Below are 14,246 nucleotides of genomic sequence, written 5' to 3' on the forward strand. Positions count from 1 at the left end.
GTCTAGGTCTGGAGAGTGACTCCTCCATTAGCTGATTAGAGACAACCTTGAGCTGAGCCCTGGCCCTTTTTCCACGGGAGCTGCATACTGCACACTGCAGTCTCGTGGTTGTTTTTCTCCCCCGAGAGCAGCAGTGGATCTTTCTGTAACAACATGACTTTGCACTTCTTCCATAAGAACACTCTCTTTGTTTTGATATATGTCTCATTTTATTCCTGACAATAGCTGCACCTCACCTACCCCAGGCCTGAGGGGACTGGAGGTCTCTATTACTTTGGTGATAATTTTTATGACTCTATTACAATAGTTTTTTTGGTTCAGACATGCTGAGTGCACAGGGAACAGGACTCCTTTCGAAAGGTTACAGATATGACAGATGGGACTGTGGCTCCAACGTGCGATGCGCAGTCCTGTTTGCACACAGACAAAATGTTCCTGCGTGCTCCACATTTGTTAAGCTCCTTTTAATATCAACAGGGAAAACGAGCCCAGCTGGCAGCTTCCTGCTCTCCCCTCTATGTCTGCTCTTGCCTTTATCAATGAAGGAGGCACATCTAGAAGAAAGCCTCCTGGGGCAGGGAGAATGGAACCAAGGACCTGGTCAGAAAGCTGATCCCTTTTAACATATGCTTTCCCTACACCTGAATCTGCTGTTTCCTTCTTAATTCACGTCAAAAGATGGGAGAAAGTGGCGAGATCAGCTTTATGTACTGCCAAAATACTGAATTTGTATTAAGGAGGTAGGTATAACATAACCAGCCATCACTTGGGAGGAGATCTGGATCATGGTCCCATTCCTGCTCCTGCACTTTTCTTGTCTGGATTGTCATATGCACTTTCCACAGCCACAGTACAGGGCAGGTAGATTTATGCCACTGATGGATTTGGCCCTGTGACTCTTTACTCACAAGATACCCAGATGATGGGTGTTTGGCCAAAATGAATGCAATCTTTGCAGTGAGTCTGCTTTACCAGAAGACAAGCTCTGTGTCCCCATGCAGCTCAGGCAGCTGGAAGGAATCAACCCACGAATTTCAGTGCTGAAACACAGTCTACGTCCAAGGAGTGGTTAGGAGATGACTTGCCTTTATCCTTTACATTGCTGAGGGTAAAGGAGCTCAAGGGTGCTGAGCACCCACCTTTACATCCACAGCACATCCCCTTCTCCTTTGTTGTCTCCAGGACCTGCTTCAAAGCCCTGTCCTGACAAGCAGTGAGTTGTGGTTGTATCAGTGAGTTAACACCATGTGTCTGCCGGGGTTTGCTGTGGGTTTGGTTTCCTTTGCTCCTGGGCTTTGACACCAGCCCTGTTTTCCTAGCATGTTGAGAGGTGGGAGTGGGGCAAACACATCATATCAAATACTGACTTGTTCCTGATTGCGCTTTCTCTCTCATTCTCCACTATCTGTACTTTTCTGATAGCCTTTTTACTTTCTGGCAGCTGGCAAGGTGGATTAGGCTTCATGAGAGCTCCCTCAGGCAAATCCTTATCTCAGGTCAGCATCATGCAAACTCCACAGAGGAGTATCTAACTGGTATTGAACTTGACATGGGTGTAACATCGCAATGGGCCATCTGTGATCCATGGAGATGCAGCAGTCCATAGCGGCAGAGAACCTGCCCAACAGAATAAAGCAGCTCTTTACCAGCTGGTTACTAGGGAGAAGGTGTTTACCAAATTCTCCCTTCTGCCACTTGTATGCAGTTGCTATTGCTTAAACCCTCAGGAGAGAGGCCACCAGGGTCCAGGAGGTTTCTGACCCTTGAGGAATGCTATCACACTCAGTTATGAGCACAAGCTGGGAAGGATGTGAATGAAAATGGGTTTGAATAGGTTATCTGTGATGAGAGAACACGCTGGGGTCTGCTAACACTGGGAGCACACTGGGTCAGCTCTCAGTCAGAAAGGTTTTCCTGCCTGGGATGACCACAGTTAACAGACTGACAGATTCCCTGCTCTGCGGAGCTGCTTCAAACCCTAATGCTTCCCCAGGCACACAAATTGCATTATAATGCCCAAAGAATTACCTCTGAACTGTACCACAGAACAAAGAGTAAGAAAGCCTGATGCTACATGTATTTTTATTTTGCAACTCAACCAAATGTTGTGACTACATAACCTACCTAATTATAGCCTTAAAAACAATAACAAGGATAATTAGCTAATTGAGCATTATTTTTAATGAACACAATTCTGCACAAAGCACATTCCAGTAGCAACAAACACACACCTGCACTTCCCCTCACTCTGGTAGGAAACAGTTTTCTAAAAAACTTCTCGCCAACAATCTGTCAACATTTCTATGGATGACATCCTTCTTCACAAGCTGACGACCTGAGGACCTCACGTTCACCATCCCCACAGAAACATCTCGGGTGACAGAGGACATAGCGTGGGAAAGCCAAGGGATGAGCGCTTCTCTCCTTGGCCCCATTGAGCATTGTCTGGCATGATAATAAAGCCTCAGACTTGATTTCACCACTCTTGGAAGGAGCTGGTAACAGTTGCACGTACAACACATCCTATTTTCTTAACAGCACGGCTCCGGCAGCAGTGGAGAGAAGTGCCAGAGCCTCTTCTCCGGCTGTGCAGAGATATCTCCTCTCTCTCAGTAGCTCTCTGGACAGCCCCCAAATCTGGAAGCAAGCAGAGCCAATGGGCTATTTCCTGGAGCGAATATCTGAAAGCCCAGTCACAGCTTTGGCAGAAAAAGCACTGGGCACATGTTAATTCCTGTGTCATATTTACTGAAAAAACACCAACCCCTCGGGCTTTGCACGTACAGGCCAAATTCTGCACCGTGCTCCTGCACCAGTGCACTGTGATTAAAACACAGGCTTATGCTTAATTCCTGGTGATTTTGAAACAGGCTGATGCTTGAGTTCTGGGTCTCATCTATTTCAATGGGGAGCTTTGAAAAAGTATGTGTGTAGCACAGCTGGTGCTGCTGAGCTCTGAGCTTTTGGGGCCTCCATCTATTACTGTGATGTGGGGAAAACAAGAGCATGAATTTTTTGTAGCCAAATTCTGAATACAGCCCATCTTCTTTCACCTATTGTAATAATATACTTGTGCATAATATAATATATATGTTACAGAATCAGTAGCTAAGTACATAACATAACTTAAAAAATAGGTATCACTACAGATCAACATGTGACATGCCTATCTATTTTAGTATGTTTTCTTAGCACAAATTATGACAGAAATACAGTAAGTCAGTAATTTCAGATTCCTTTGCATAGACATTGTCACTGTAATTTTGCCAGGAGGGAGATAATAAATCATACTTTTCCATCTGACTGATGTTCTGTTTCCCCTGTCTGATTTCAATGGCTGTATGCTATCTTCAGAGCTGGCATTGTTCATGGCTCCTTTTATTAAAGCACAGGCATGTTATTGAAATTTCTTTTGTATTATGATTTTCTAGCCGTACGTGAAATTGCAGAACACACAAGGAAAAAAAAAAAGCCCCATTCATTTGAATCATAGTAGGAGAAAAACCTGCTGCACATATCTTGGAGAGAAAAATGCCAATATTAAAATTGGGGCCCCATGCTGGCTTGGGTTAGTAATCAGTTTCTTGTAATTTATGGGCAAAGATCTACAAACTACTAGCAATTTGGATGACTGTTTAGTATACTACCAAAAGGCTTTAATAATGCTAATTCTTATGATGATCAGCTTGCCATGATTTGAACACTTTCCAAGATTCACCAAGAAACTGAACACTCATAGAGGAGAAGCTCAGTAAAGAACCTTCCTTTTCTCCCCACTTTGTTCTTCTTGTGGCCTAACGAAGCTTGTCAGACTTCAGGTGTCATATCTCTGTTATCTCACACTGATATAAACCCCAGCGTCCACGGCCCAAACCTGCAGCTGGACAGTTCGATCCACCTGGGCAGGGCTGAGGGACCCTTGGAGCATCTCCCTGCACCCCCCGCAGGCACTGCGGGGTTGGACATGTCTCCCTCACCTTGCCTTGTGACCCAGGGCTGCAACAAACTCTTCACCTAACAGCATCATCCCGTCAGTAACGCCTCAGGAGTGTCCCAAGTGTTTCATTCATATTTGACGAGGTTGCACTCCCAGGCTGGGTAACTAGTGGTCACAGCAAAGCTGCAGTTTGCACCACTTAAATTCTATTTCTGGCATGGTTCTGGGGGTAGGGAAACACCTTTTTATTTCATTGTCTCATTTTCTCCAGTGACAGAATGGACACACTGCATTTCAGGGACTGAGAGATACTGGAATAGCAGCTGAATACACTCTTGCATGTGCTAATGCCTTCTGATGAGAAGTCTTATTTTGTTAAGTTACATTGAGATAATTGCATTAATAAAACATTTTTAAAGAGCATTAAAGAAGGAGAAGGAGGTGCCACTGTTCTGAAGTAAAGGTTTCCATAATGAGCTGAGAATGAGCATATGATAATGCTATGCTTATATAGTTACTCATTTATTTTGGATTCTGATTACACCTGAAGATCCCTGGTAGAGCTGCAATCCCTACTGTGCAAAATGCTGCTCAAGAAGACATAAAGTCAGCAAGAAACAGAAGCCCTAGCTGAAGGATTACAGATGATTTATGGACAAAACAAAGCAATGAACTTAAGATATAGTGGCAGGAAACATGGGAAAGAAAAATAAAGCAGTACTCTGGCAATGAACTCCTGGCCATATTCAAGTGAGTGGAGATTTTGACCAAAAATAAAATGAACATTTCTCCTTTTCTGGTGTTTTTGTTGTTGTTTTTAGTTTGGTTTTGTTATTTCTTTTTGCCACAGTGCGAATGCCTGCCCAGGGGTAGGGGTTGTTCTCCAATCCCTCTACGCTTGTGCTTGCTGCAAGGGCCAAATGTTTGGGCATCATCCAGGGACTGTTTGAGCAAGGATGGGTTTGGGATGGGAGCAGTGAAGGTGGAAGGGGAGAGAACAAGGAGGTAAAGTCACTGGAAAGGGCAGGCAGATGAAAGGCAGAGGTTAAGCATTAACAGAGCCAATGGCTGGAAGAAATTGCAGGTCTGTGTTTGGCAGGAAGAATGGGGCCACCAAAGAGCACCCAAGAAATACCTTTGATGTTCAGAGTTGCGTCCAAGTTCACAACTGTGGGTCGAAGCTGCTCTCCTGACATGAATATTAGTGGGAAGGCCAAGCTGTGATGCCAAAACCTCTCGTGTTCCCACCCAAAGCAGCACTCACCCAATGTCCTGCCAGGCAAATGGAGATATTTTAATGTGTGCAGCTAGAAAAATTCCGCTACTGACTTTGAGAAGTCTGGACCATGTTACCAAAAACCACGTCCCCAGGACTCACTCTCCTGCAGGGACAGGGAGCAGTTCCTGCCTACAGGGTCTAAAATGAAGAGAATGCTTCAAGCTGTTGGCTTGACAGTCTCTGTGAATCCATCATCCATTTCTCAGCAAGGGTATTTTGCTACATATAAATATAGGTCCATGGAAGGTGGTTTTGGATATGCCTGTATTGGGTGCTGAGAGATTTGGGAAGTTCAGAAGTGGTTATGGACTTTTCAAACTGACAACCTAATCTTCTTCCAATGGTTCTAACTGTGGCTACAAATATACCCTAACCACACTGTAGACTGCACTTCTCAAATGTGGGTAGACACATGCTTATCTGTCAGCAAGTTATGCGGGAGAGTAAAAACTAATCAGCACTTCGGAAAACTGTTGTCTCACTGACATTTGCACGATTTCTCCATAAGCTGCCAAATGAACATCCATCACGCTGGCAGCACACTGTCTCCTCAAGTTTACATAAGCTGTTGTCTGGGAATGTTCATTTAAAACACAACCATGTGTACTTACAATAACTGAGACTGCTCTCTGAATTGTTATTTGCTTGTTTTCTGTCTCTGGGAAGAAAGGGGAGTGTTAACCACCTCTCTGAAAGATCTCCGCTAGTACAGGCAAGCACGGAGCACTTGGGACTCGGACCTTAACCTCCAGGACAGAAATCAAAACACAGCTGATGTGTGGGAGTAAAAGCAAGCTGCTAAGTGACCCCAAGAGCCCCTGACAGATCTCTCTGGAGAAAACAGAGAGACTGGCTGAGACTTGGAGCATTCTTCACACCTTCCCTGCAGCCACCACAGCTGCCTGACACTCCACGTTTACTTCTGCAGGGGGCCGGAGGAGACCCCAAAGACCAGATTCAAGGCCAATGAGAAGTGGAAAATGAAACAGGAAAGAGATAGATGAATCCCAGTAAAAGCCACCAGACCTCCCCTTTTTCCTACGTACTGCTCCACAGGAACCAAAATCCTGAACACTGAGCAGCAATCTATACATTCGACATACTTGAGTCAGATCTTGATTCGCATTAGAAAAGAACATGTTGACCTTTTCTAGGGGGGTTTCCAGGTGGAACTGCAGGCTCAGCCCAAGTTGGAGACCAGTCCCAGGCAAACCAGGCTCTGTACGGACAGCTGGTGCCCCAAACCCACAAAGATCTCCCAGAACCCATAGCAGAGCTATGATGATGCTACACAGGGTTACTGAACCATCTGTCAGAGATACAAGGTTCTACAAAAGGATACAAGAAAAACTACTAATGAGTTTAGACTAACAATTGAACTTCAGTTCAGCATTTCATTTGTACGTGTTAACGGCTTAGGGGCACAAGCATAAACATTTGGACAGCTGTCTAAGCTAGATGGCTTGTTGGCATGTTTATATTTTGCACTTATGATTGTTTTGAGTTAAAAAAAATCAGAGATACAAGATCAACTCACTAGAAGAAAGCTAAATATTCAATAAATGGATCTTTAATAATTACTCCTTTCCCCTGAGATAGTCACAGTTACTGCCAGTGGTAAGAAAAAGATTAAATCACATTTGGATTACTCACCTCAAACCTAAACAGAAACCTAGAAAAGAGACAGGAAAATTCCGCCAAATGGAAATCTCTCACATATTTTGATATCCTAGAGAAAAAAATTCCCTAGAGAAAAAAAAAATCTAATTTGTGAAAGACCGGACATTGAAATTTCTACAAGATGAGTCAGTCCTGGTAATACTAGTAGAGCAAGTATGGATCTTTGTGTACATACACTCACAGACACACTTGCAAAAGATTTTTAGATGGAGGCTAATTTCAGCTGTAACCAAGCAGTGATGAGCACTTCTACAGATTATGATGATTTGGAACCAACATATTAGCAAAAGTAAATCAAGTGGGCAAAAGGGTTATGAGCCCATATAAAACAGTGCCTTTGTTTCCACTGAAAGCAGCCCGGTTTTGAGTCAGAACAACTGAAGAAAGCCTCTTCCTCTGGCAAAGACAGACTTAAATGTGCATGGAATGGACTTGAGAAAGTCTTCAGACCTTATCAATTCAACAGGACAAGGGAAAAGCAGACCTCAGAGCCTACAAATCCTATGGACTGCTCAGAATTTCTTCTGTGGAGAAAGGCAGCAAAACCTTCATTAGGTTCAAGTTAACAGTAAAATGCTTGGATGATTTGATGAAGTCAAGATATCACTTCATGGCAGCAGTTTACTGCATCCTGAAGTTTTGTTTCTCGTATAGCATTTATAAACTCATGGGTGCTCTTTTTCTCCCCCCCCACCCCTGGAAGTACAAAGTAATCTTCTAGTGCCTGAATCTCTTCCACTACTTAGAGAGGGGGAAAAAGAGTTTCACTATTTGTTCTAGGCAAACACATAGATTTAAAAAAAAAAAAAAAAAAAATCACTTTTTACTCTATTCGACAAGGTATCAAGCTCACAGCAAAACACAGGTCCAGATCAAAACCTTGACTGTCAACTATATTAAGTCTGAAGGAGCTCACGTTAGTCCTGGACTGAAGGTTACCATGTACGAGAGTCGAGTGCCACCATCTACTTTGTATTTCTCAGAGGATACTGAAACTTCGTTTTCGACACAACACCGCACAGTTTCTGAACACAGCAAACAATGAACCAGATTGCCTTAACTCTCTCTAATAGCCTTTCCCCTCTAAATTATGTTTCTCTATCCTTTAATCTCTTATCAGGGTGCAATTATTTCTTTCAGGAAAAGTGATTAGTACTTTTGTACTTCATTCACATGCAAAATATACTTTAATGAGATAATCCACCTCATTATTATTCTCCTTCCTAAAATCACTCCAAAAAGAGTCCTTAAAACTTTCACATAAGAACCTGACCATGTGCCAGAATTACATCTCGGTGGGACACTTCACCACCTCACAACACAGGACTCAAAACCAGGCCACTGAAGCACAATTGTCGGATAAAGTTGGGCTAGGACTTCCTAGGGCAAGAAGAAACTGTTATTTAAGCAGTTCACAAGATCAGCATCATCAGCAAAACAAGGCAGAGAACAGGTTGATTGGGATGGCCCTCAAGGAGATGTTCCTCATGTGTTTGTTTTGCTTTGTGTCTATGACATTAAACTGAGCGACTGCAGTTACAGATGGAGAGAAAAATATTAACATAAACATAGACAGAAGAAAGGAACTAAATACTGCATTCACTGAAAAGGACGATATCTGGGAAAAAGGAAATTGTGATCTATGTTACTGAGAACTTGTGAGGTACACAGACCTATATGGAAGTACTTCCATTGTTCAGAAAAGAGAATAAATTGGCAAGTGTATAATGAGATCAGGCACAGAGCCATGAAGAGTTATAGGCTTCTGTTAATTATGGAGGTAAGAATCTCAAAGCTATGTGACCTGAGAGAATAAACTTGTGTGTACCTATTGCCTTTGCGGACTCTGTTCTTCGTAGTGAAATGCTATTTTCGTTAGCAGAAAACATACAATCAATCTCATTAGAATGAGAGATGCAGGTTGTGTAACGGGTCATGGGTTTTGAAAATCTGGTCTTACTTTTAAGATATATTCCAGAAGGATTTCTTTACAACTTTCCTAATAGGAATTACAATTAAACCTCATATTTCTCATTACTTGAGATGGTCATCTGCCTAGAAATTAATCTTCTGCTATTCTAGACAGCCTTATCACAGTTGAAATGGAAGTATTAAATATAGCTTGCAATCTACTTACTTGCATTCTCATACAGTTATGAGTAACAACTCTCAGTACTATGCCATGAATTTTTGCTATCCAAATTGGAAAAGGGGTTCATAAAAAGCACTCAGTATTGGTTTATCAGCATTTTTACAGACACCGTTGGTAGTCTGACCTGACTGATGCTATCAGCAAAGAAGGATGTTGTCTGGAGCAGCAGATTCGGAGGGCTGGCATTTCACATGGGGACTTTGGACAGATCATTGGTACTCACTGAGTGCACTTAAGGGGGGAGGTGGCAGCTTTTACATTAGCCAGACCTGCATCACAGCTAAAAAGCGCTTCAGCTTTGGCATTCATTAATAGCAGTAAGCAAATACTGAGTGCCTTTGAGAGTCCCCAACAGAAATACAACTCCTACAGCATTCTATTATTAAATATTGAAAAAAGAGTTTCATACCTTAAATTCCTCCAAGATTTTGTAATTTTTCCCATGATATTCACAAAAGTTTTTCACTTCTTTGCATTCTGGACAGCATCCATTGTGTTCCACTTTTGTACACTTCGGGTGGATTTTAGGGCATTCTGGTTGGTCGCAAACAGGTCCATCCTCAGTACAAACACAGGGACAGTTGGAATGTCCCGGGAAAAAGCGTTCTCCCAGTTTGTACACAAAGCCACTGTCATCCACACAGCCCTTCCCTCGGTAGTCATCAAAGATCAGATTGTCATTACTGGAGGTCTGGTCCCCTTCATCAGCAGGGTAGTCTTCATGATTGATGGCAGCTGGAGTGACCAAAGCAGGGATTACAACCAGAAGTATCCAGGCTTCATGGATATGAAGAGCCATCCCCCTCCTCAGCTTCTCCATGGGATCTCAAAGCCAGATAGAAACAGCTGCTTCCATAGGGAGACCAGTGTTGTAGTCTGAAAACAAATAGTTTTAACTGAGAACAAACTCAAAATTCTAAGGATTATTGGCTTACAATAGCCATACTTTCAACCAGCACCCAGAATAAATCAGTGCTTTCAAACTGCACAGGTAACTATCACTTCATTTGAATTAAGCCTCTTCACAATTAAAGAGAATAAAATGTATGAAATACATAAATTAGACATACGTGCCTGAAAGCATATGCCCACAAAGCATCTCTATAGAAATGGTGGTTCACAGAATCAGCTAATTTTTTACTTTCCTCATTTGTGCCGCTGAGTTTTCTGATGCACCAGAAGTTAAACTAGCTGCCTGAAAACTCATGGTGATGGGCAGTTCACAGGGACTTGAACCCAGGCTTAAGCATGGTCTTAACCTCTTGCTGTAGCTACTGTCCCTCCGTGCTATGTATGGTGAACAGCCCACTTCATTAGACTGAGGTGGGAAACCTGAGTTGAAAATGAGATAAGCATAATCTGTAGGTAGATCTGCGTCCAATATGAACACTGGTGCTGGGTTATCCTTGGTCTGTGAGAGGTGGAATAGTCCAGAATTTTATTTACAGCATTTCTGGAGATGGAAAGGGACTACCTGGGCTATCGACACAGCCCAGCCTGCAGCAGGTCTGTATAATCCCGACAAAAGCAAAGATGTAATTCACCTTCTCCATTATTCAGCATTTCAGTAATTCCCAGAGAGAATCACAGAGAGCAGGATGTCAAATGCCTCTGTAATGCATGGAGCCGCTGAAATGGGTTTGTCTTACTAAGCTGGAGCCTTCGTAAAACTTCAGGAGCGATGTAGCACAGCCCGACCTTTGGAGAGCTTTGCTTATGTGGTTGAGCTGAGGGCTGACCCAGAGAGGGAGAGGAGGTTTGCAGTGCTGCCGGGGAGAGCCAGCTCCGACCTGAGGCTCCCTGTGCATCTTGGGCGTGCTACGGGCTGCCGGCACTGCCACACCACTGCCACCAATGCCACACCACTGCCACCAACACACCATCCTGCCTGCGCACCAGCCAACAGCCCATGCAACCCCAGCAGCAGAAGGGTTTCTGGCCTCTCTGAAGAGAACTGGGCAAACTATACCAGGGAACTTTTAAATTAGATGAAATATTAGCATTACCTGGATTGAGGAACAATGAAGGTAGTTGCTGGCACAAACCAAAAATGGCCTGTTTGGATGTATGTGTCATTCCTTCTCTTGCTGTGTTGCTGGAGTGTGCATACACAGATACACGCAGTGTATACAAACATGCATTAACCCACACAGAGACAAACACAATCTGCCCCCTCCACCCCCGTGAGGGATATTTTTTATGTATCGGTATTTTTGGTGGACTGCGGATGTTCAGCAATTAATTCTCCCTTAATCAAAGCAAAAAAGCAGGAGCAGGAGAAAGCTTTAATCCTAGAGAAGCAGCTAAAGGTTCCCGTTGACAAAGCAGTTTTTCCAAAGCCACAACAGAGGGAGACACCGGATATTACACAAGCTTTATCAAATTCAAAATATATCTTCTTAATTGAAGTACTAGCTACGTTTCCATCACAAGGACTATGCAGCCTGTTACTATTATCAGCAATATTTGCTGGAACATGTTGTTTGGGAATCAGGTGATTCATGAAGATACATCTACTTTATGTATTTACAGAGCAGAAAATCTCGCCCACCTAAATGCCACAGGTAGGTTGCAATATTGCAGATTGGTGAACACTTAGGAGGGAAGAAAAAAAAGGCAGAAGCAAATGAATTCATGTCTTAGGAAATGTGACATAATCAAGAGAATTTTTTAAAGTTTTATGAGGAAGCTGTCAAAATTAAAAAAAAAAAAAGTTATCTGAAGATCATAAATAAGATCACTATATTTTGCTACAGTATCTGAAATGTCCCACAGCAACTCATGAGCACTCGGCTCAGTAATGATCCTGGAAATCGGACAGACTGCAGACGTCTCGCACGGAGAGATTTCAACAAGTAAACAAATGCTGCTCAGCTCAGAATTAGTTTACAGCTGAACTTTCTCATCATTTCCCATCATGAGAGAGGCCAGGATCATAGGTAAGTCTTTAAGTAAAACATTTCTATCTGCCTTCCCTCACCCCAAGTGAATAATTTACACTTACCTAATCAGGCTTGATTTGAAAGCTGAAAGGGGTCACAGGCCAACATGGACTAAAAGGTCAGAAACAGATTAGTGAAAGCAGTTCCTCCTAATCACATTTTCAGTCTTGACTCACGGACAATCCCTTTTCCTCCACCTCCCATCGCAAAACCACGGGAAAGCGGCAGCCCAGCAAGCACAACATGAGAATTAAGCTTTAACCCAGCATTCAGGATTCAAAGCCAGCAGCGGCGAGGCGGTCCAGAGGCAGGGATGCCGCGGAGAAACCCCGATGCCAGCAGCACAGTCATCGCGGCGAACTTGGGCTGGATTTCCTCAGGTCTTGAGGCGTGGGGGGGAAGAGAAAAAAAACCCAAACATCTCTATCCCCTCCCTATGCCCAGCGGATTTCTTGCGATTCAAGATTTGCCACGGCGGGGGAAGGGGGGAGCGGGGGCTGGTGGTGGGCTGGAAAGGGAGAGAGGGAGGGCGGAGGAGCCCCGCGGCCGGCGGGCGGGCAGCCCCCGCGGCGGGCCCGGCTCCCCTGCGGGGACTCCCCGGCCCGGGGACCGCGCATGCCTGCGCTGGGCCGCGCAGCTCCGCGCTCTCTCCTATAATTATTATAATAATTAATTATTTGGGGGGAAGGGGGGGAAGAAGAGGGGGTGGAGATATCCAGCTGTGGAGCGCTCCGTCCCGCGGGTGTCAGCGCGGGCGCGCCATGGCGCGGAGCGGCGCGCTATCCCCGCGGGCGGCGGCCGTTCCGCGGGGTCCCGGGCAGCGCCGCTCCCCGCCCGGCTGGGGCGGCCGGTCCCTCAGCGCCGCGCTGCCCAACTCATCCCTGCTGCCCTGGCGGCGTCCGGAGCCTTCGCTTCAGGGAAAAAATCCCCCATTTCTGCGTTATTAAAACTTCACGTCCTCGCCCAGGCTGGCGCTGGGGAAGGGGCGCCCGGCTCTGGTATCTCGTGCTGTGTTACATTAAAAATCAATCTCCCTGCAATTCGTCTGCTCTGTCATTAGGCGTCATTGTAAAGCTATTTCTCCAGAAACCACCAAAAGAGAGATTCTTGATGTTCGGAAAAACACAGTGTCAACAGAAAGAGGTAGAAATTGGGGATTTTATTTGGATAAAATGCGGAATCATATTCCTTTAGGGAGATTATTCCCACTGCAAACATTAATTACAAAACCACTACGCTGCTATATTGTCAAACCTTTTTTTTTTTTTTTTTTTTGAGAGAGAGAGGGATTAAGGTTACATTAAGCAGCGTGCAGGTCCTCAGGTCCAGAGACAAACTGTACCGTTGGCAGCCCCGGAGAGCAGCTGCTTTGCCTTGTGAGCGAAGAGAATGCTGCACACTTGGCCGCCACGGCCCCGCAGGCTGGAGAGATGCTCAGCCTCGAGTCACAGAACCTTAACGCATCCATCGCTGCTCGCCAGAGCCAGGATGCAACCTGGAATTCAAAGGAAAGTTATCGAGGTTTGCAAAGGCTGAGCGAGAGAGTGGCGGTGGAAGTTCCGAGAGCATCACTTTGAAGACGCCCGTGCATACTCCTGTTTACTGAGATAAATTAACAGAAAGTTGGACAGGTCAGTAATAATAAGATTGGATTTTGGAGTGATTAAGTGAATCTGAAGACCCTAACATGCTACTCCTTAGAAGCACAGCTATTTTACTTATATTTTGGATACAATTATCCAGGGCCATATTCTGACACACAGAGCAAGCACTGGAAAAGTACATGCTTTTCTGATACCTGGAGATACCAGCATCAGACTATGCTCTTAACACTGCTTTTCTTCTACAGCTCTGTGAGAAATGAAGATGTGGGTTTTCAGCTGAATTTCAAGGAGGTCAGGCATCTAACAGAACTGAATGCCTTGCTCCCTTGTATCACTATGGAAAAAACAACCATCATTAAATTGTTAGTATAGAATTGGGTCTAGCAGTAGAAAAAACAAAACCTAAAAAAGGTTCCAAGGAGTTCCTAGTTTCTTTGTGTTTATTTACAAAGCAAATGGACTCAGTTTTCATCATTCTTAAGGAGGCAGAATGTGTTTGTAACAGTTTATTATCTTCTTGCTTAAATAAAAGCAGAGGTAACAGCTGGTAAGTGATACATTTAAAGCACCTTTTACTTATCCAGACATCAGATAAAAACTCTCTCCTTTTTAGAAATTAACTACAATAATAATGAGTTTCATGTACCAAAGA

General features: G+C 44.1%; 1 protein-coding gene across 2 annotated transcripts in view; it reads right to left on the minus strand.

The window, feature by feature from the left end:
• The window catches only part of VWC2L (von Willebrand factor C domain containing 2 like), a 51,695-nt gene extending 39,142 nt beyond the window's left edge, over positions 1-12,553 (minus strand). For both annotated transcript variants that reach the window (XM_082055589.1, XM_082055590.1), the window contains exons 1-2: positions 12,053-12,553; positions 9,458-9,924 (exon numbers count right to left, since the gene is read on the minus strand). In XM_082055589.1, coding sequence (XP_081911715.1) covers positions 9,458-9,868 — 411 coding nt within the window. In that variant the 5' untranslated portion in view covers positions 9,869-9,924; positions 12,053-12,553. The remainder of the gene's footprint in view (positions 1-9,457; positions 9,925-12,052) is intronic.
• Between the last annotated feature and the right edge of the window lie 1,693 nt (positions 12,554-14,246).

This window comes from Streptopelia decaocto (genome assembly GCF_964273445.1).
Source record: "Streptopelia decaocto genome assembly, chromosome: 6".
In the NCBI taxonomy this organism is placed as follows: Eukaryota; Metazoa; Chordata; class Aves; order Columbiformes; family Columbidae; genus Streptopelia; species Streptopelia decaocto.